Genomic DNA, 20,555 nt, shown 5'->3' with positions numbered 1-20,555 from the left:
AATTCTGTGATTTCTTCTCCTTAACCCCCCAGTTTATGAAAAAAGAAGAAGAAAGCAAAAAAAATTTCTGACTTTAGCACTTTTTGGGAAGGTTATTCTGCCTTTCTAGCATCTGAAATTGAAAAATCAATCCTATTTGGTTTCTTTTTTCTCTTTTACAGTCTAGAGCCAGTTAATTTTCAGGTTCTCTTTATTTTCCCTTCAAAATGCATCTGCTGTGCCTGTATTTTTTTTTTTTTTCTTCCTTTTTTGGGCTACCACAGAAGTTCAGATCATGCCTGAAGTATTGTACAAGCCTTTTAATTGGCCTCTTTTCCATTCCATTCTATGAATTACTACCAGCTTGATTTGTTTAAACCACCCTTTTAAGGGCGTGTTTTCCCTTCTGTAATAATCTTCAGTGGCTCCCCCTTGCTCATGATGGAGGTCTCCATGCATTCCATGTTTGTGAGCCTCTGCGAACACCAGCCCAGCTTCCATCTCTCACTGATGTTTTGAGGCATTTAAAATGAAGGCATGGCCAGCAACTGGCACTCCTGCCACTCTTCCATAACACTCAAAATGGTGGCAAATTTTTAGGTCCAAGGGAGGGTGGGAGAGAGCAGCACTTCAGATCCCAAGTTTGATTTACATCTGGCTTTATAATCAATCTGCTGGACGTAGTAACAGTCATTTCCCTTTGCTCAAACCACCCCAATGGTTTCTGGTGTCTTACAGCATCGTATAAAGCCTTAGAAGTTGGGCCTTCCCCAGCTCTCTCTCTCTCTCACCCCTCATTCTGATCCAGCCACATGGATCTTCCTGCTGTTCTTCAAACATGCCCAGCACACTCCCATCTCACAGCCCTGGTACTAGCTGTTTTCAAAGCCTGGAATGTTCTTTCCTCAAGCAACATGGCAAACTCCTTCCTTCTTTTTAAGACTTTAGTCAAATGTCAACTCATCAGTAAGGCCACTCATGGGTGGCTTATTTAAAATAGCAAATGCCTTCTCTTACTCTAGCCTTCCCACTCCTCCTTTCTGTTTTTCTCTACAGCACTTATCAGCTAATAGATTACATGCCTCACTTATTCATCCCATTCGCTGTCTGTCGCCTTCAATGGACTGTAAACTCCATGAGGGCAGGAAGTCTCATTTACTGTGTATCCCCAGCATCTAGAATAGTTGTGCACATAGCAAGACCTCGGTGAACATATGTTGAATACATGAATGAATGAACTGGATATAGTGCAATCTCTTGAGCCCAGCCTACAGGCTTTACTCGGTCTCACCTGAGCTTTACTATCTGCTACTTCCTGACATGAAACCCATATTCCAGACATTATGGGCTACTGCTCCTGTGACCATTCTTTCCCAACCCTTGTGCCTTTGGTTGCACTGTACCCTTCCCTTGGAAACCCTTTTGCATTCCTCTGACCTTTCCATATTCTCTGTGATTAGGCTAAATTTCCCCTTATTCTGGGAAACCATTCAATGCCAGGCAACCTTCTTCTTCTCTACTCATAGAATATTTTCTCCATCAACTAACTTGACAATGGAATACATTCTGCATCATGATATAATTTATATTCTTATCTTCTAAGGTTATTTAAACTATGAATTAGTATTTAACTTTTCAAATGTTTCTATTTTGTTTCTCCAACTTTGGGAGCTTTCTGAGGAAAGACCCGGTATAAATGAATAGAACTGCTCATGGACAGCATTCCAGACTAGGAGCTCACTTCACCACCCTGAGACATGAGGGAGTCAATACCTCAGCACCCTGGGACCACCATTTGCTCAGGAGTGTGCCTTGGTGTGCCAGGTAGGAAATCTCTGTCCTAGGGTGCCATGCTCATAGTAGGTGCTCACAAAGTCTTAGTCAATGGACTGATTGATCTTGTGTCATTGTTCTATTCTTAATAATCTCTTTGCAGAAGTGAGGCTGCAAGTCTCTATTACATTTATATCTTGCTACATTGCTTGTTTTTTATTTGTATTTTTAATATGCTCATTTGCAAGTAAGCACACTAAGTACAGTAAGAAGTACTATATTCATTAAAAAAGATTATATGTGAATGAGAGTTCTGTATTTGATATCTAATGTCAATTATGTCAATTAGATATATGACATGGCTATAATCTAGGAACTCATGTCCAAAGCTCTCCTTAACAATGCTTATGGAAGTACTTGAACATATTAGGAATTCAGTAACTCTTTCTAGTATAATAAAATCAAATGAAATGAACTTGATATGTGATGCTTCTGATTTCAACTTAATTTTAGTGTATTTGTATTTTTAAAAATGTATCTTATAGCTAACTTCTATAAACAGATATTAATAGAGGTCTAGCATTAATTTGAAAGTTAATTTTAATGTAATTTTGGAGAGAATTAAATATTAAATTTTAAGTGTGAAGTATATAGAGGTATCCCTCACTCCAGGAATTGACTGTACCTGAAAAATTTGGGTAATTTAAATTTTTGCAAATTGAATCTTATTTGTTACCCATCAGAGAAACTAATTCTCAAAGGCCCCCATCATGAATCTTTTGTGTAGTGAATAAACAAGTTGTAATTTGTTTTTTAGTAGTGATGTCCAATTGTTAAAAATTAAAAATAGGGATCCTTGGGTGGCACAGTGGTTTAGCACCTGCCTTTGGCCCAGGGCGCGATCCTGGAGACCCGGGATCGAATCCCATGTCGGGCTCCCGGTGCATGGAGCCTGCTTCTCCCTCTGCCTATGTCTCTGCCTCTCTCTCTCTCTCTCTGTGTGACTATCATAAATAAATAAATATTAAAAAAAATTAAAAATAGCCATAGATGTAGGCTACTTAATTCCTAAAAATGTTTAGTAGCACCAACTTAAAAATTAGATATAACATTTTTTAAAATTCAAGTGTGCTTTCTCACATTTCAAATCTTTTGGCAGGCAAAATATTTATTAAAAGCACTGCTTCTCATTCAACTCTAGTTCTGATGTTGTATCATTTTTGATTTTGTGACATATGTTTCTCCTTCTAAAGCAGCTGTTATGAAAGCTTAATTAGTTTTTAATTAATGAGAATTAATGTCATCCTGAAAATTGTGTGAATTTTCTGTGTCATTGCAGATAGCATGAGACTTTTGAAATATGCTGCCAATTTTGAGGTGGGAACCTATAGGGTTTCTTCAAAGGGAAACGAGGCCCTCATTCCTCACAAAGGCTAGACAGCCATGCCTACAGCAAAAGACAGGTAATAATGTGTCCAAATAGCACAACTATTTTGTTTCCTCCACTATGAAGAAATTCTAGGAAATGTGCAAAATTAGTTAAAAGGTGACACTTGGTCCTAAATTGTATGTGATAACAAGTCAAGGAAGAGCTTTTAGATAACGAAAAAAATTTCTAAAATTTGAACAATTTGGGCAGACCCGGTGGCGCAGCGGTTTAGCGCCGCCTGCAGCCCGGGGTGTGGTCCTGCAGTCCTGGGATCGAGTCCTGCATCGGGCTCCTTGCATGGAGCCTGCTTCTCCCTCTGCCTGTGTCTCTGCCTCTCTCTCTCTCTGTATGTCTCTCACGAATAAATAAATAAAATCTTTAAAAAAAAAAGAAAAAAGAAAAAAAATAAAATTTGAACAATTTTTGCTTTGCTACTAAGATTAAATAGAAACGAAACAAATGAGGACGATTGAATCAAGGGAAATTTGGACAATTAAGGCAAGAAAACAAGTGACCTCTCCCTTAGTCTGTTTCTACCCCATGTTTCTACCCCAATTGATGAGTCATTATGTGGTATAATTGTTCTGTGCCTCTGTGGATGCTCTACAAATGTAGCAAAACCATGAAGTTTCTACTCTTCTGGAAGTGTGTGTGGGTTGGAGGCTGTTGTCCTGGTTGGGCATATAAAACCCTACTACATATTCATCAGGCTCAAAAGTCACATTGTATCCTGTGTCTTATATGACAGGAAAGGTGGCTAGGGAATCTTAATTGCAATATAAGTAAAAGTTTATAAAAAAAAAGTTGAAAAGTAGCCTAAATAGGATTCACTGTGTAATCCCTTTGGACCAAATTTAAACACTGAGGAGTCTATCACAAGTGATTAGACCTGCAGGGATAGAAAATGAGTTACTGTGGTGTGTATCATCTTGGACATCTGAGATATCCAAGATATCATGGACATCTGAGGGTAGGAGTCAGTCTCTGACTGGTAATCAGGTATTGATAGGAGGAGCAGTTAGTTAATAGTTTGTCTGTAGTTTACGGTAATTTTCACATTTCTGAAAAGTTGGCCTCATGGTTTGGCATCTTGGGAAACCTCCACATCTTCTTTGTGGAAGTGATCTGAATCAAAGCAGATAGATTCTATGAGCCCATGAGAACTACCAGGATGGATTGCACCAGTTGGTTGGAATGGCCAAAGCCAACGAGGACTGCACTGGCTGAGAGTGACTCATCCTGCCTCCTCAGGATGGAGGCAGGATGGAGGAAGCCGATCTCAAATCTGTGAGATGGGCTTTGTATGTTGCATGTTGATGTGGGACAAGGAAAGAGCTGGGCATTATAACATATCCAGACCCATTTTTAAACATATATATTCATCTGCACCATGTGCAATTGCTTAGCACAGTGGCTTTCACATAAGAGATTTTGAGCAGACACTAATAGAATAAAATAATAAATAAATAATAGAACTAAATCTATCAAATGTAAGAAACACGATTTCTTGATTTCTCAATGCTAGGTAAGTAGTTTCCACCCAAGGGAGCTTATATGCTACTTCCTTGTTGAAATGATAACTATGGCCATATTTGTTAGCCATTTATTAATATCTGATCACAAAGGTTGGAAATAGAATTTGTTTTTAGAAATAAAAACATTCTTGAAGGAAGTTAATTTTTAGTGAGACCATTGTATTTTATCAGTTATAATGAAATGTATATATAAGCAATGTTTGCCATTACAAAAGTTCTTAGCTCTGCCTTATTTACTATAGTCATAATCCAGAATGTGTTTCTCCACTCCAAATTTCTGATTATAAAATATTAATAATTTGTTATCCAATTGTGTGGCTGGAAGGTATTATGTAGAATAAGTGGATCTTCTCATCCTTTTTTTTCTTCTTTTTTAATTGATGAAGCAAAGTACCATTCAGCAAAGACTATTTTTTAAAGTATTTATTCAGTTGACAACCAATCCCAAATTAAAGGAGATGAAAAATAACATAATTATGAAAACAACAGATTGCCTGGGTGTAGCTTGATATGTATGAGGGAAGACAGGAAGTCTTACAATTTTTTTAATATATGATTGAACCAAAACCTGTGGATAAGTTCTGATGTGGTTGGAAGTGACAACCAGTTTTCTTAATGATTCACCAAAGGAAAAAACTCAACAACTGAGCATAAGAAAATTACATGGATATAAGCTATCTGTCTGGTTTTGAAATGGCAAGGTGGGTATAAGTGGTGTGAATCAGGTCAACAGTGGGCTAAGGGAAGTAGCCCTGGAAAGCCCAGGATCTGGCCTGAGTCTGGGGTGTTCACTTTCCCATGAAAGGAGCAGGTGATTCAGGTGCTCTACTTGACCACAGACAGAAGGGAGATTTGCAGCCGAGGCTTGGGGAGAGGACTAGGTAGAGGCACTGTCCCTGAGCCATCTCTGCATTTACAACCCATGAGGACCAGCGGGTATGACTGAAGTGTGGTCGAGTTAAATCATAATAATTATAGGGATGCCTGGGTGGCTCAGCGGTTGAGCGTCTGCCTTCGGCTCAGAGCCTGATCCTGGGGTCCTGCGATTGAGTCCTGCATTGGGCTCTCTGCGAGGAGCCTGCTTCTCCCTCTGCCTGTGTCTCTGCCTCTCGTTCTGTGTCCCTCATGAATAAATAAATAAAATCTTTTAAAAAATCATAATAATTATAAAGACCCAGTCCTAAGTCTTAGATTGTCAAACATTTGGGCAAGTCACAGCTTCTCAGCATCTTATATTCTCTTACTTGCAAAACTGTAGAGAGTCTAGATCTGTACAGTTCCTCATAGTTGCAACATTTAAAGAAAAATCACTTTTAATAGAATTTTAGAGCAGCAAAGATTTTAATCTAATTAAATATGTTTTCAGATATATATTCACTGAGTGAGTTAAGTGCTAGACAAAAATATTGTTGTTCAAATGAGGAAAATAACACATTAGAAATAACCTTGAAGTCAATTACTTTTCCAATTAATAGATTTAACATGATGAATATTTCCCTAATAGCAAAACAATTATTAATTCATAAATTCTAAGTTTAATTCCCCTAATTCCCCTTTCTTTTGTTTCTTTATTTCCTTTTTCCTTTCTTTCTTTGATGTAACAAACCATCGTCCTGCTATTATTATAATGGTTGCATTGTTTACAAGAATCAGGATAACTCTCTCTCAAAAAAGTGCTCACAGAGGCATCACAAATATATGTGAAGAAAAACAAATATATTGTTGGTTCCAATTGTCTCAAATAGCAGAAAGGCAGTCTTTCGTTGGGTTAGGACACACACAGTATTATTTTTAAAGAGCCACTCATTTTGGCATAATTCTGCTAGTAAAACTTAACGTGTTTTATTCTTTAATTAACTCAAGATAAATTTTTAGAAAAATTCAGTTTGATCTGTGAGAGAGTAAGCATTTTCGAATTTTATAGTTAAGACTTCAATGGTATGAGAGCAAGTTTAGAAAACATTTTTATTAGACAAATTATTTAGACAAATTATACACAGAAAGCTCTGCCACTCATAACTGAGGCCTCCAAAAAGTGTTTTGTGTATTTGTATAATAGGCAATACATCAAAATAGGCCTATTTTAAATATTGTACATGGTTAACAGTTTGTTGATAGCTAAAATCACTGCAACATCTGGTATGTCCCTATATAGCTTGTAAAGAATTTTTTTTGTTTTAAAATCAGAGTTGTGAATGAGATCATGAATGTTACAAGGGAAAACAAGTTGTGCATGCACTTAGGTACTTGTTACCCTGGAAACAAAATGGTTTTTGCATGATAAGAAATTTTTCTGCCTTACACAGTAGACAATATTTGAAGATTTAGTACAAAAACAGTGACAGTACAAGATGCTCCCCAGAACAGAATTAGCATCAAAATATAATATACCTTAAGAATATACCTTTTAATTTCTCCTAAAGCAAATCACACAGGTTGATTCCTAGACCAATCCTAGCTACGGAATGAATTAGATTAAAATAAGTGTATGGCTGCGTAAAAACACAGGATAAGTTCTTGCTTCCTACCTACCACATTTTAATTTAAAGATTACAAACAGAGTTCATTCTATATTTCTAACAGGTAAGAATGCTATTTTAAAAGGGTTGTGCACAAAGAGGCACTGTTTTTGCTGTCATCCTTCTACACACTTGGCACTAATGTAAAAAATACATAACTCCTCCAAATAGAACTGAATAAAAAGGGGGGTTAAGTCAAGAGCCCAGTATGGTCATTATATTTTCTTCTTCAGGATAATGTAGGACAGTAATTAAGGCCACATCAATATTTCTTAAGGGCTCCCACCTCTCCCCAACTACAGTTGTATTGATTGGCTTTCTGCTTTGGAAGAGAATTTATTAACCTTCAATGATCTACGTTTAAACTCTTATAGAGCTCTATGTGCTGGACGTGGTCCAGCTAATAGCGTTTTCCATTTAGATAATTAATTAAAAGTAAAATTATCAAGGTTAGCTTTATACACTGCTGAAGAACAAATGCAAAACCTATTCAAATGAGTTACATCTGGGAACAAATATTAATATCGCCCTGGATGTTTTAATAACAAATGTATAAAATATTCTCTGTTGGCAAATAATGCGAGTCAGAAGAACATTAAAGCAACCTGCCTTTTCTAACTGAAAAGATCCCCTGCACTATACATAGTTTCTGTATACAATAGATTTTTTTAAACTAAAGCTTTATTAAATGAATTGCAATAGCAATGGCCGCCCTTTAATATATATACACATTATATAGGTGCATATATATGTATATATATGAGATACTAATTTATTTAACACAACAGAGGCTTTTGCCATATGATAAAGTTTACTGTACATAGGAAAAAACTTTTAATACTGTACAATCACATAAAGGTCATATGCACTGTTGCAGTGCAAGAGTAGTTTTAACTGTAGTCTTGACTGGCATATTAATGGCTTTTTTGTAATCCTACAAAATTGCATTCTCATATGTGGCCTGAATGGTCTTTAAATTATTTTATAAACACTGCAGGGGTTGCCTTTGGTCCACAGTTAAAGGACACTCGACAGCAGTGGAGCATTGTATGGATGCAGCAGAAGAATGTAAAAAGACTGAAGTTATTGCAATTATATTTTTAAAAATAGAGACATGTTACGTAAGAGGCCTTTATGTAAAATTAATCCTGCATATACTTTTAGTATACTCAGTGCACATTTCCTATACTTGAAGTACAGTATATGAAAGCAGACTAATAGGATCCTAGTATACTATATTCTGGGGGAACAAGTCGAGTAATGAAAAAAAGTGGAGAGAAATGTACAGAAAGAGAGGGAAAAATAGAAAGAAATAGAAGAGAGAGAAGAGGGAGAAGGTGGAGAGAAAGAACTATAGTTGTTACTAATAATCCTGATTTTTTTTTAAATGTTACATCCATGTTAGTCCCACAATATTACAGTTGCTCCTTGCAAAGGGAGTCCTACAAAAGAAACAGTGAAGAAATTTTGTTTGATGCTCATATGGAGGTGCCTCGGTCTGGATCATTACCCAGATTGAGCCCCAGGGTAGGAGTTGGTTGATAAGGAATAGATGACATTGTTTTTATAGGACTCCTGAAAAAGCCCCCATTAGGTGCCCTGTGCCTAAAAGGGCCAGTTCGGTGCTCAGGCACGTTGCCAAAAGCGAAGCCAGAGGCAGCTTTAGCGGATAGTGTGCGGCTAAGAGTCTGGATCTGCTCTGGGATAAAGGTTGTTGTGGTAATATGAGTGTTCCTGAAATCACTGATTTGCTCCAGTGCTTGTCGTGTTGGCAAAGTGTCAATGTCCAGAGGGGTCAAGTCAATTGACGAGGTGGAAAACTGTTTATGGGGGCTGTCGTCATCTGTGCACAAGCTATTTACACGTCTATGGAGGTGCTCCAGGTCAATTTCCTTGTCATCCTGGAGATGAAGAAAAAGAAGATAAGGTTCTCATCAGTACTAGCTTCCATGGTTAAAAAAAAATAATAAAAATAATAAAAAAAAAGTAGTTCAGCAAACATGATATGTAATTAACTGAACTTTGGGGTTTATTATTTAACAAGTATCTACTGAGCACCTATTATGAGCCAGGCATTGTACTAGGTTCTGGGGATACATATATGACTCTGAGATAAGGTTACCTATAATCAATATTTTTCTTGTACTAAAAGTTCTATATATGTCACATGCAACTACAAAAATATGGGAGCAGTAGATGGGTGACTACCTTCTATGAGATCAGGGACAGACTCAGGCAAAGCTGTACAAATAAAAAGTATGGTTTTAACAACTCACTGCCTCACCACACCTCTTCTTTCCACATGCTTCCTCCCTTTTCAGAATGTCTCCGTTCAAGTTGCATTTCTTTTCTTTTCTACTATTCCCTCCTACCCTCAACTTTCCATTCCATAAGTGATATGATGTGCTAGTTCATGCTAAAGTGTTAGTGACTGTTAAAGTGTTATTTCTCTTTAGGTCAGAGAGATGTGAAATTATTTAGAAAGAGCAACATTCAACACAAGAGAATCAATTTCTAATTGAGGGATGTCATACGCTCGAGCTATTTAGTACCTGAATGAGGCAGTATTGTGAGGTCAGCGATACCTTTAGAGACCCCTTCAAGTCACGATCTGTGAATGACAGCTTTGGTTTAGGGCCAGATTTATGCCAAATGGCCTCTAAATCAAAGATGCTTTGAGCTATGCTAATGGAGTCTTAGTAAGAAGGTATTTACTAGAGGAAAAGGAAGAAAAATCTCAGATTTCTGGTGTTGAAACCAATTCATAACTCCTTTAGGATTTTCATTTACGGTGATCATTAAAGCCCAATGTTTGAAAAATAAAACGGGCAGGAAAAAAATCGTCTCTTATCATCAGCCAAGTTCAATAAATTAAATTCATGAGGATTTAAAAATACCTATTAATCATAAGAGAAAATATTTGTTCATAGATCTGGATTAGCTGTCATGAGTTAGAATGGAGTATGTATTTTTTTCATTGTGCTATTATAGTGCTCCTCGGTGAAAAATATTTTGATGTGCATCACTGTTTTTCCTTCTCCTTTCTCATTTCAAAATCCAATAAAAAATATCCATTAATGCAATATTATCACTGAGATTTTAGAGGGTTGAGAGATATAATTTTATGGTTCCCACAGCAACTATAATGTAGTCATCCATCAACAGATATAATAATGCAAAAATTTAATATTATATATAGTAATTCAAAATATAAGGAGCTTGGGGAGTCCTTAATTTTCAGATTTTTGAGAATATGAAATCTCAGCTATAATGTTGCATTAATATGGTCTTTTGCATTGAATCAATGTCAAGAGAAACCAGAAGCTTATTCCGTAAAAAAAACATTGCAATAAAACCTGTTTAATTTTTAGTTCATACTCCCCTAATTTAGAATGTATGATCGTTCAGATAGGGAGGAAGCTAAGTTTTATTTTTGGTAAGCCAAGCTTTTCCCTATAAATGTTGCTTATCAATTTTGCATATAAGGCAGTAGAAGGGAATTCTTAGATTACTTTAGAAAAAAATCTTTTTTACAGAACATACTAACATGTAAAAATTCATATGAACGTGAGAAGTCATTTTATTTGTGCATTAAAGCAGATCTTCTCGGGATTCACTTTAACCATCAGTTAGCCAAAGTCTAATTACAGAAAGTTTAAAACTGTCCTTTGAAACTTTCCAGCAGATCAAATCATGCAGCAAATTCAGGTTGTTTTCCATTTCAATTTGTGAAGCTTTAGTGAATATTTCATTATTTAAAAAATTTTCACCTTTTTGGTTCAGAAGGAAAATGATTAATCAAGCAATGTATTTTAACTTCATATTTTCCCTGCTAATTTAGAAATTCCATAATTTTTGATGAAAACAAGGCACATGCCACTTTCTAAGAGATATTATGTGTAACTCTGCAATTATTCTTTCAGATATCTGAAAAAATTTAAATTTTATATCATCAAAAATCTAATTCTAGGTGATTCCTCACTATGGGTTTATTAAGCTTAGAGCCATCAAAGAGCTTAAAACATATATAATCACTTCTATAGGTCTACCACATACAGGTAAAGGGAAGGAGTCACTGCATAGACAGATTCTGATTATTTTACAATGGCATTGTATTTCTTAGGCTGAATCTTAGAGATACACGTAAGCTACCTACAAGTTAACTTATGGAAATAAAATGATAAGCATCTTTGTGAAGTGGTCAAGGGGACCACAGCCTTTAAGAAAATCGCTGAATTAAATTCTAGCCTGAGATTTGGCAGAATTTTTAAAGCTCTTGATGGCACATGAAATTGTCAGTCTTTCCAACACTGTACATCTTTTCTTCATTTATCTGGGATGTCCTAAAATGGAAATTGGTATTGGCATTGTCAATTTTTATATTTCACAAATTTATTTTCAATATTCAGAGAAAGAAGCAACAAGGACCACGCCCACCCCGTTATCCTATTCCTGGTGATTATCCTCCCTGGAAAGATAGCCCACTTGTTGGGTCAACTTTGTGCTGAAGCTCTTAATCAAGTACCTCTTTCGATGGGACCCGGGAGCCTTTCCTCTTGTTCCACCACGTCTCCAGCATGGCTATAAAGCAGGACAGGACAATTCCAGCGGCCAGGATACAAAACACCCCTGCAAAGCTCTTTATGTCCAGGGCACCTCCTTTCTGCTTCGTATCCACTGAGGAGTACAGGGCACACTGGCCATTCTTTGGCCACCATTTGTGCTTTAGGATGTCCATGTCTCCATTCTGCTGAAGCTCCAGGATCCTTGGGGTAGAGAACACAGTCATGTGTCACTGCAGACATAGTTATTGCTTCGGTTCACCACACATCCATTTATAATCCTACCTCTAAAGGATGGTGGCTGTCAAGGGGAAATGAATGTATAGATTAGCCTGCAGAGGGAATGCCAGGGCACTGAAAATGTTATTGCTTTGATTTTATAGACAGGGTTGTGGCACTGGCTTTGTTTCCCCCTTCCATATCCTCCCTCGCTTGTTCTCCTCTTCCTTTCTTTCCTCCTCCTCCTCCTCCTCTTCTTCTTCTTCTTCGGTTTTCTTTTATAATTCTATATATTCACCCCCCCCCCCCGCTTTGCTGCAATGTGTTTTTACAATTACATTTCAGAGGCACTGTTTTTATGTGGTTTCAAGCTGCTGCAGTTCTGTGTTCCCTCCCTACATGTCGAATGACGCTCTGGATCTTAATGTTTTTATGAAGAACGTTTTGCTGCTTAGAGCAAGATGCTGGCATAATGTTGGCCATCATATGCTACACACAAAGAAATTCAATTAAAAAGTCTTCTATTATTTAACATTGTGTGGGAGAAAGCCTTGGGACAAGTTTGAAGTTGATAAAATAGATCATTTTTGGTTTTTCACCCAACTGATGTAGTTTCCCTTTTAATGCCAAAGGGGAAAATAATCTTACCTTGGAGAACAAGAAAAGTTGACCAGAAGCTTTTAGAAGTAGTTACATTCAAATAAGAATTACCCTTCTTTGTCTGTCTTCTTTTTTCCCTGAGTCTGGGGCCGAGCTGCAAAGACTGCAGCTATTTTACAGTGTGATTTTCACAGAGGTTTTATTCTCATTTCCAAAAACTCTTTAGGCTTTACCTGAGACCTGTCTACCTCTGGTCCTCTTCCAGGTGTGCCCCCTCTCACAGGCTGAGAATGGTCAGGGCCAATGCCACAAGCTTGTCCAGAGTCTGCACTGTCCTCAGGAGTCCCTAGGATTTCCCACCCAAACAGTTCAGAGTGCTCCTCTGGGATCTGAGAAAGCTTGTCACCATATTTCCTCCTGGGGGGCAGATCTCATAACCACAAGGGCATCATGGATGTTTAGGGTGGTGCTTAGAGAATGCTCAGATGTACTAGCTCAGGAGTATACACCTTGGTGAGTGATCCTTCACTGTGCTAGACAGAGCTGGAGGTGCAAGAGAGGGGGCCAGGGAATGACTCCCTGGGCCGCCAGGTCTGTGCACTACTCCAAGCTAGTCACAAATTAGAAACTAAAACCTGGCCTTCTATGGGACTTGAAGGTATATTTGTCATGATAAGATAGAACATATTGTATCTAAGAGTTTTTAGCTCAATTAATATATTTTTTTAATTTATATTTTGTACATAATTAGTCTTAGGATATGTGGACCTATATTTGTATGCTTGCCTTGGGTCTTGGGTTCCTTGGGGAGAGACTGCTTAAAACTTTAGAGAGAATGATATTTATCCAGAATGAGTAAATTCTTGTTTGGTGGCGCATTACCTTTTTATCTGGTTCACATCATCCTAGTGCTGATAAGAATTAGCTAAAAGACCATGGTTAGGGGTAGGGTCAACATTCAACTCAACCTGAGTCAGTGGAGTAGGACCAGCCTTAAGGGCTATGAGGGAGAGTTGGTTTCACCATTCACCTTCGACTCTTCCCACAGTCTCAACCTCAGAGCCCTCAGCTGACACTGGAATGGACATTGAACTGGAGCTTCCCTCACAACTTGGATTTCTCCTTTTTTATGATATGGATCGGTCTAAAACTCTGTTGTTTCACAGTGTTGTTCAAGTAGCGCAATTAATTGAACTTACAAGGTGATTATGAATATTGATGGATTACACTTCACCCTTATTCCTGCCTCTTCTCAGACAAAGTCATTTGTATTTCCAGAATTTCTAAAAGTGTGTTCCATAAGACATTAGTACCTGGAGGGACTTCTGCAAGAAAAAGATCTTGTGGTCATTAACTTCAAGAAACACTTCCTCAGAAATTTATAAGAAAGTCGTGTATTACAGGCTCTGAGAAGACCTATAGAAAATAAAACTTGTATGATTTTGTTTAATTTAGCATTTCCCAAAGTTATCTGACTTTCCTTCTTCTTTCTTTTTTTCCTCCCCTTAAATATATATTCATAATTCATGGAGCTGGAGTTTTCAGGAATACACCTGAGAAAGAGTATCTCTCTGGAGCAGGGGGCTGACTCAGTCATTAGAACATGCGATTCTTGATCTCAGGGTCGAAAATTCGAGCCCCACACAGTGTGTAGAGCTCACTAAATAATTAAACAAACAAATAAATAAACAGTGCTTCCATCCAAAGGAACACCTACTTGTGGGAATTAGCAGCACTGTATTAGGTTTTACGTACATCTGTAATCTGTAATCACAGTTTCAAAGTTGCCTGCTTGGCCTGTCTGCAAATACATTCAAATGATGTTGGCAAGCCCATTAGGTATTTGCCTACTTAAAGGCACTGGATAATCAGAATACCATTGAATACCTTGAAGGGAAAATTTAGTCATCTCTAAAAAAATAATATTCTTGGGGTGCCTGGGTGGCTCAGTCAGTTAAGCATCTGCCTTCGGCTCAGGTCATGATCCTGGGGTCCTGGGATGGAGCCCCATGTTGGGTTTCCTGCTGGGTGGGGCATCTGCTTCTCCTTCTCCCCCACAAGAGAGCTTGTGCTCTCTCTCTTGCTTTCTCTCTCAAATAAATAATAAATAAATAAATAAATAAATAAATAAATAAATAAATAAAATCTTGACAAAAATAATATTCTCAAATTTGAGATTATAAGTATATGTAGAAATAAAAGGAAACTATAGCAGCATTTGCTTAATGAGAACATATATAGGCACAAAATGAGCACCGAGTTTCCTGGCCTTCCTCCTGCTCCCCCACACTATATTGGTCAATGTCTGTAGAAGTGGAAGGGTTTCCCTTCACAGCACTTATCATCATTTATAATAATTTGTGGTTCTTTGATTAATGTCTGTTCCCCTTTCTGGAATGTGTACTCCCCATCTTCCATGCTGCTTAGCACAGAGCAGGCAAGTATTTATTGATTGAATATGCTCAACAGTTTTTGGCAAATGGATGTTGCCCTCAGATTCTACTTTTTTTCTTATCATTGATGCGATTTTCTGACTTGTTCCATTCCTTCCTTCATCTATCCATTCGATAAATACTTAAAGAGTGGTCTCATGTCACGTATTTCTCTGGGGACAAGATTTATGTTAAACCACAACTGCACATTCAGCCAAAATGGCCTGAGCAACACTGTGATATTGTTTCTTTTTAATGCCATCATGTTAATTTATTCTTTCCTTCATTTGCATATTCATTCAGGAACCAGTGATTGACTACTCTTTTTCCTTAGTAGTATCTGGTATCACAACAAGTCATTATTTCTACATCTGAAAAATAAGTTGGTTTTAAAAGTGATCATTGTGGTATATACATTCATACTCTATATGACATCCATTTTGATGCTAAAGGAGTAAAGGGCCTTGCATCCAAAGAATTTGTTTAATCGTAGATCTTTTAGGTTCAGCAGGCTGGGTGGTAGGAGTTACCATGGGGAAAGAGTGAGCAGACTTCTCTACTTGTCTTCACACTACAAAGATCCTTTTATGTCTGGTCGATCTCAGGGAGCACAGATAGTAAGGGCATTGCACAGACACTCCATTTTTCAGGACAGACAGAACAGCTAGACCATAGGATCCCTCAGTCAAGCTCTGAATAGCCCACAACAGGTTCTAGGAATATAGGTTGGATGGAATAGAGGCGTTGGAAGGGAATGAAAGTGTTTTCTGAGCTCAGATTTCTGCCATAAATTTTTGCTACAGAATCTAATGCAACTGGAAATTCCATGGGATAAGTGTCACTACCCCTTCCACTTCGTTACTCAACAAAAAACCTATCTAAGTATTAGATAAAGAAAGCTTAGCAGGATCGGATGCACTGCCTTCAAGAAAAATTGAGTGAGTCCTTATAATAAATGAGGATATATGTATCTTTTTCAAATATTCAGGAATATTTAGCATCTTTAAATGAAACTTGGGTCACACCTAAAGGAAAGTTTTTAATTATGAGCAGCACTGATGTGTGTGTGTGTGCGTATGTGTATAACATTGCCAAGAATCTAGTCACGCAGTTCTTGGTGTGTGCAGATTTTTAGTTCCATAGAATGGCTTTGCTGTATTCGCAATTTCCACAAGATGGCAGACTCTGCTCACAGAGAGCAGCGTGTTCCTGCCTTTATAGGTAACTGGTGGGTTTGAAAGGTGTCAAGTATGAGCTTCTTAGTGATGTAAACAATTAATCTATTAGAAAGAAGATTGGACATTAGGTCATGATGAACAACTGGATGATTAAAAACCTCTTGTTGGAATGTAGTCAGAAAAATTCCTGCTATTTTTACTCCAGAGGGATGAGAGCAAAGCTTAGCATTTTGAGAGTTGTCCCGGTGAAAATTCATGAAGCAATAAACAAAAGCATCTCGCTCATTACTTGGCACTTAGTAGGCTGTGACAACTCAAAAGCTAGAATTATTATTACCAGCCTGTGTGACAACCATTCTTTTTTTGAACCTGTTAAGGTACATATTTCTTGATGGGGAGTTATATTCCCAGATGAATCCGTGAGTGATTGATTCACTGACAAGAACATTGCATTTCCTTCTTTTGTCCAAAAGTATTAAAACATTTGTCATCCCATTGAGCAGAAAAACCTTAGCAGTCCATAAAACCTAGCTCCAACTTGAAAATGGCTAATAGATCAATTCTGCATGTATTGAATTCTTTATTGATATAAATGAGCAGATTTCAGGGGAAGTGAGTGGGGGAAGCAGAAGATCCTTCCTTCACATTCAAATAAAAATACTCAACAAGGTTGAGGTGTTCCTCTTGAAAGGCTTTTTACTTACTTTGAAGATAAAACAGTGTCATTCATGTGTGAGAATTGTGCTAATTATTGATCACTTACCATTCTTAATCACTGCTCTAGAAATTGATTTTCAATTTAATTTATTTATAACAAAACAGGTTGCTGAAGGAGGAACGCAGATTTCTGATCCCACATAGGTTACTTTGAATTTTGCTTCTGAATACTAGAGCAGTATACAGATTCCTTTCTAATTTTCTTGCCTGTAGGTAAGTCCCTGAGGATCTGTAAAAAACGATACTGGTTCTCTGAGAAAAAGGACATCTGATTTTTTTTAGTTGTTTCTTCTGGGAACAAATTTAGAGGCAATCAGAGAGTTTCAGAACTCAAGTACAGGAATTTTTGTTTTCAGGGCATGAATGTAGGAGCTCCTGTGACTCTTTCTGCAATTGGAATTTTCTCCCCACATTCATAGAAGCAGAAACTACTAGAACGGAAATGACAGAAGACACCATCTATTCACTCCTCCCCTCCCCCCACTCATTCTATGGAGGAGAAACACAATCATTTAGAACAACAATTCCTCCAAATGATCACATTCAACACACAAAAAATAATTTATATACCACTCTAGGGTAGCCTGAGATGAAAGTCAGGGGGCTCCAGCCACCCCAGGCTCTGCCTTGGGTGTTGTTTGAGGGCTGAAGGGATCTATATTTTAGCAATATTCTAGTACATCATCTAACAGTTGGGAAGCTCTGTTGTAGAGACCAGATAACTTTTTTATGACTAACAGGGTAAGTTGTCGAGTTAGGGCTAGAATTCAGTTCTGTCTTCCAACACTTTTCTCTCTGTTAGCCTACATAGCCTCTAATACATAAGTATTCAGAGAAGAGCTCTCCCTTTAGTTTCAGAGATTTGTTAGACCCTGAGTAAAATTGTCATCAATAGGTTTCTTCTAAACCAAACAACGTGGGCAGTCCGAGTGGCTCAGTGGTTTAGTGCCACCTTTGGCCTAGGACGTGATCCTGGAGACCTGGGATCGAGTCCCACATTGGGCTTCCTGCATGGAGCCTGCTTCTCCCTCTGCCTGTGTCTCTGCCCCTCTCTCTGTGTCTCTCATGAACAACTAAATAAAATCTTTAAAAAAAATAAACCAAACAATGTAATTGTAGAGTGATTGCAAATTTATTCACATTATGGTTTGGATGTGCAAAGAAAATGTAGCTTTTCTCCATAACTTAATTGATCTTCTTCAGGAGAACTGAGCCTGCTGAGCAGTGGGAACAAAACTAAAATTAGTTCAATACGATTTAAAATTTAATCTGATCTAGTAATTTAACGTGACTCTAGCTTTAGCTCAAGAGTTACTCAATCCTTTGGATTCCTCCCCTTTTCCTTGCTCTTTTCCAAGATGGTGTCAGCATTTATGGAGGATGATATTATACCCCCTGTGTTGGAGGCTTGCTGGGCGGGAGCTGCTGGCTCCTTGCTGGTCCTTGGATTGGTTCTGGCAGTTCTCCTTTTATGTGGGATGGGCCTGGGTTCAGTCCTTTTTCAGATTCTGTCATTCTTTTTCTTTCTCAGCTCCTGCCATTTTTTTCATCCAGCCCCTGACTATTCATTAGCCTTCAGATACTATTTTGGTGTCATCTTGTGACTCACTATGGTGGGCTCCAAAAGTGATCCTTGTGCTCTAACTTAGTACTCACACCACATGGGAGCAAGAGAGACCAAAAATAAAGATTGAACCCTTGTTTTTTCCTGACCGTGCAGCTCTGCCTTCCTACCAGAGGTCTTCTCTGCTGCTACATAGCCTGGTACGCCACAGAACTCCCCTCAGAGACCTTAATGGCAAGGGCAGTATCATGGCCTCTATCCTGGGTGTGCATTCCAGTCTAGCTAACACCCCTTTATTGTCCTCCCTCCACCTCCCACCTTCTGCCCCTGATGGAAACCTCTGGCTAGAAAAGAGGCACAACTTTCCTTTTTTCTCCTGGATATCCTTCCTACACTCGAATCTTCAAACTTCTTGACCTGTCATAGTAGAAGGGAATTTTAGCGACATAATGACAGAAACCCTATGGTCTGAAACCTTCAGGCATTTCTTCAATCTGAAAGTCCTGAAGCACCTTGACACTAGAGGTTGGTGAGGATAAAAACATCATTTTAATAACTCAAAAACATTTATCTGATCTGTGACATGCTAATGAGTTAAATGTAGCCCAAATTAAAAAGATATTTAGGACAGAGTCTCGTTATTTATTAATGTTTAACATCTCTTAACATTGAGAAGGAAATTCAGGAGTAACTGAAAAAAAAGTATTTTTGACACACTGAGTGGATCTATTTTGGCCCAGAATTCCCACATTATTAAATTCACTTGCTGGGTTCTCACAAAAATTTCCTCTCCATGGTGACTGAGAAAGAATTAAAATTAGTGTGCACACAATTTTCAGAAAAACATCAGCTCAATAGGTAGTTCATTCATTCATCATTTCTTTCATTTGAGCTTGGGAAATGTAGGTAAACTTAGTATTCGATTTAGTGCAGTGGCACTCTGGCTGGCATTTCTGATATCTACTTCAACATCAGAGTTGCAAAAACAAATCCTATCAACTTGCTGTGAATCAGGCACCAGTGGCTTTTTTTTTTTCTTGAGCAAAATGTCTTAATGATAGGTTAGTAGCACTAGATACAACAAATATTTATTGACAACACATAATACCTTGGTAATTCCAAATAACCTAAGAAAGAATATTAGAAGCTATTTCCTTTGTTGAAATTGGACTTTTAAGTAATTCTTCCAGTTAGCCAAACCAGATGGCCATGGCTTCAACGTAGTCCACTAAGATTACCTAAGATCTCACAGAGATGAACTTATTCAAATAAGTTTATGAATACCATTCTTTAGGCCAGAGGTTAATGAACATTTTTGTTAGGTGCCTGGTGGCTAATATTTTAGACTGTACGGAATGTAAGTTCTCTGCTGCCATTAGTCAACTCTGCCTTTGTAGTTACAAAAACAGGCCTGAACCAGATTTGGCCTACTGCTATAGCTGCTGGCCTGCTGCAGAGCCCCACAGCAAATAATTCTATGAAGTCAACAAGTTTCCGTTTCGCTGGCAAAGATAGTGAAGTTCAGAGGGCTTACATGACTTGGCTAAAGTCACATCATTAGAAAGCATCAGAGTTTGTTTTGAAACCAGAGAGTTTTGCCCTCATCCCTGTGCTTTTGACTGTGTGTTAATAACATAGAATAAGTAATATGTAGTAGTGCCTATTATTAATGTACATGTTCTTTAAAAGAATACAGAGTGATCGTGTATTGATTTTGTGTTTGACCACACTGAGAATGAATTTGAGATACACACCATATATTAACCATGGCAGTCTAATAGTTCAAGTGAATTTTGGATTTCCTTGTTGTTCTGATTATCCTGGAACGTACACCTGGACCTACACCCTGAGACCGGGACCACCCATATTCCAGAAGTGTGACTGCCTTAATTATTTGAGATCAGGTAGTAATTGTCTTCTGAGGTATTCGTGGAGTCATTTCCTAGGCAATGGAAGCTTTATCTTGAAATCAAAGGGATATGAATAAATATACTAAGAGAAATTTTAGGCAGTGATTATGATTTACTGAGAATAGGTAAGACAATCAG

General features: G+C 37.8%; 1 protein-coding gene across 3 annotated transcripts in view; it reads right to left on the bottom strand.

The window, feature by feature from the left end:
* Window positions 1–20,555, bottom strand: part of GRID2 (glutamate ionotropic receptor delta type subunit 2) — a 1,466,011-nt gene that overhangs the window by 29,761 nt on the left and 1,415,695 nt on the right. For 2 of the 3 annotated variants that reach the window (XM_072810836.1, XM_072810835.1), the window contains exon 15: window positions 11,761–12,001. In XM_072810836.1, the coding sequence (XP_072666937.1) occupies window positions 11,761–12,001 (241 nt within the window). Of the gene's footprint in view, window positions 1–5,124; window positions 9,137–11,760; window positions 12,002–20,555 lie in introns of those variants that run through there. The other variant, XM_072810834.1, reaches the window with a different exon arrangement.

This window comes from Canis lupus, chromosome 33, assembly GCF_048164855.1.
Source record: "Canis lupus baileyi chromosome 33, mCanLup2.hap1, whole genome shotgun sequence".
NCBI lineage: Eukaryota > Metazoa > Chordata > Mammalia > Carnivora > Canidae > Canis > Canis lupus.
Note: the sequence above shows the minus strand (reverse complement) of the source record. Positions and strands in the feature narration are given on the sequence as shown.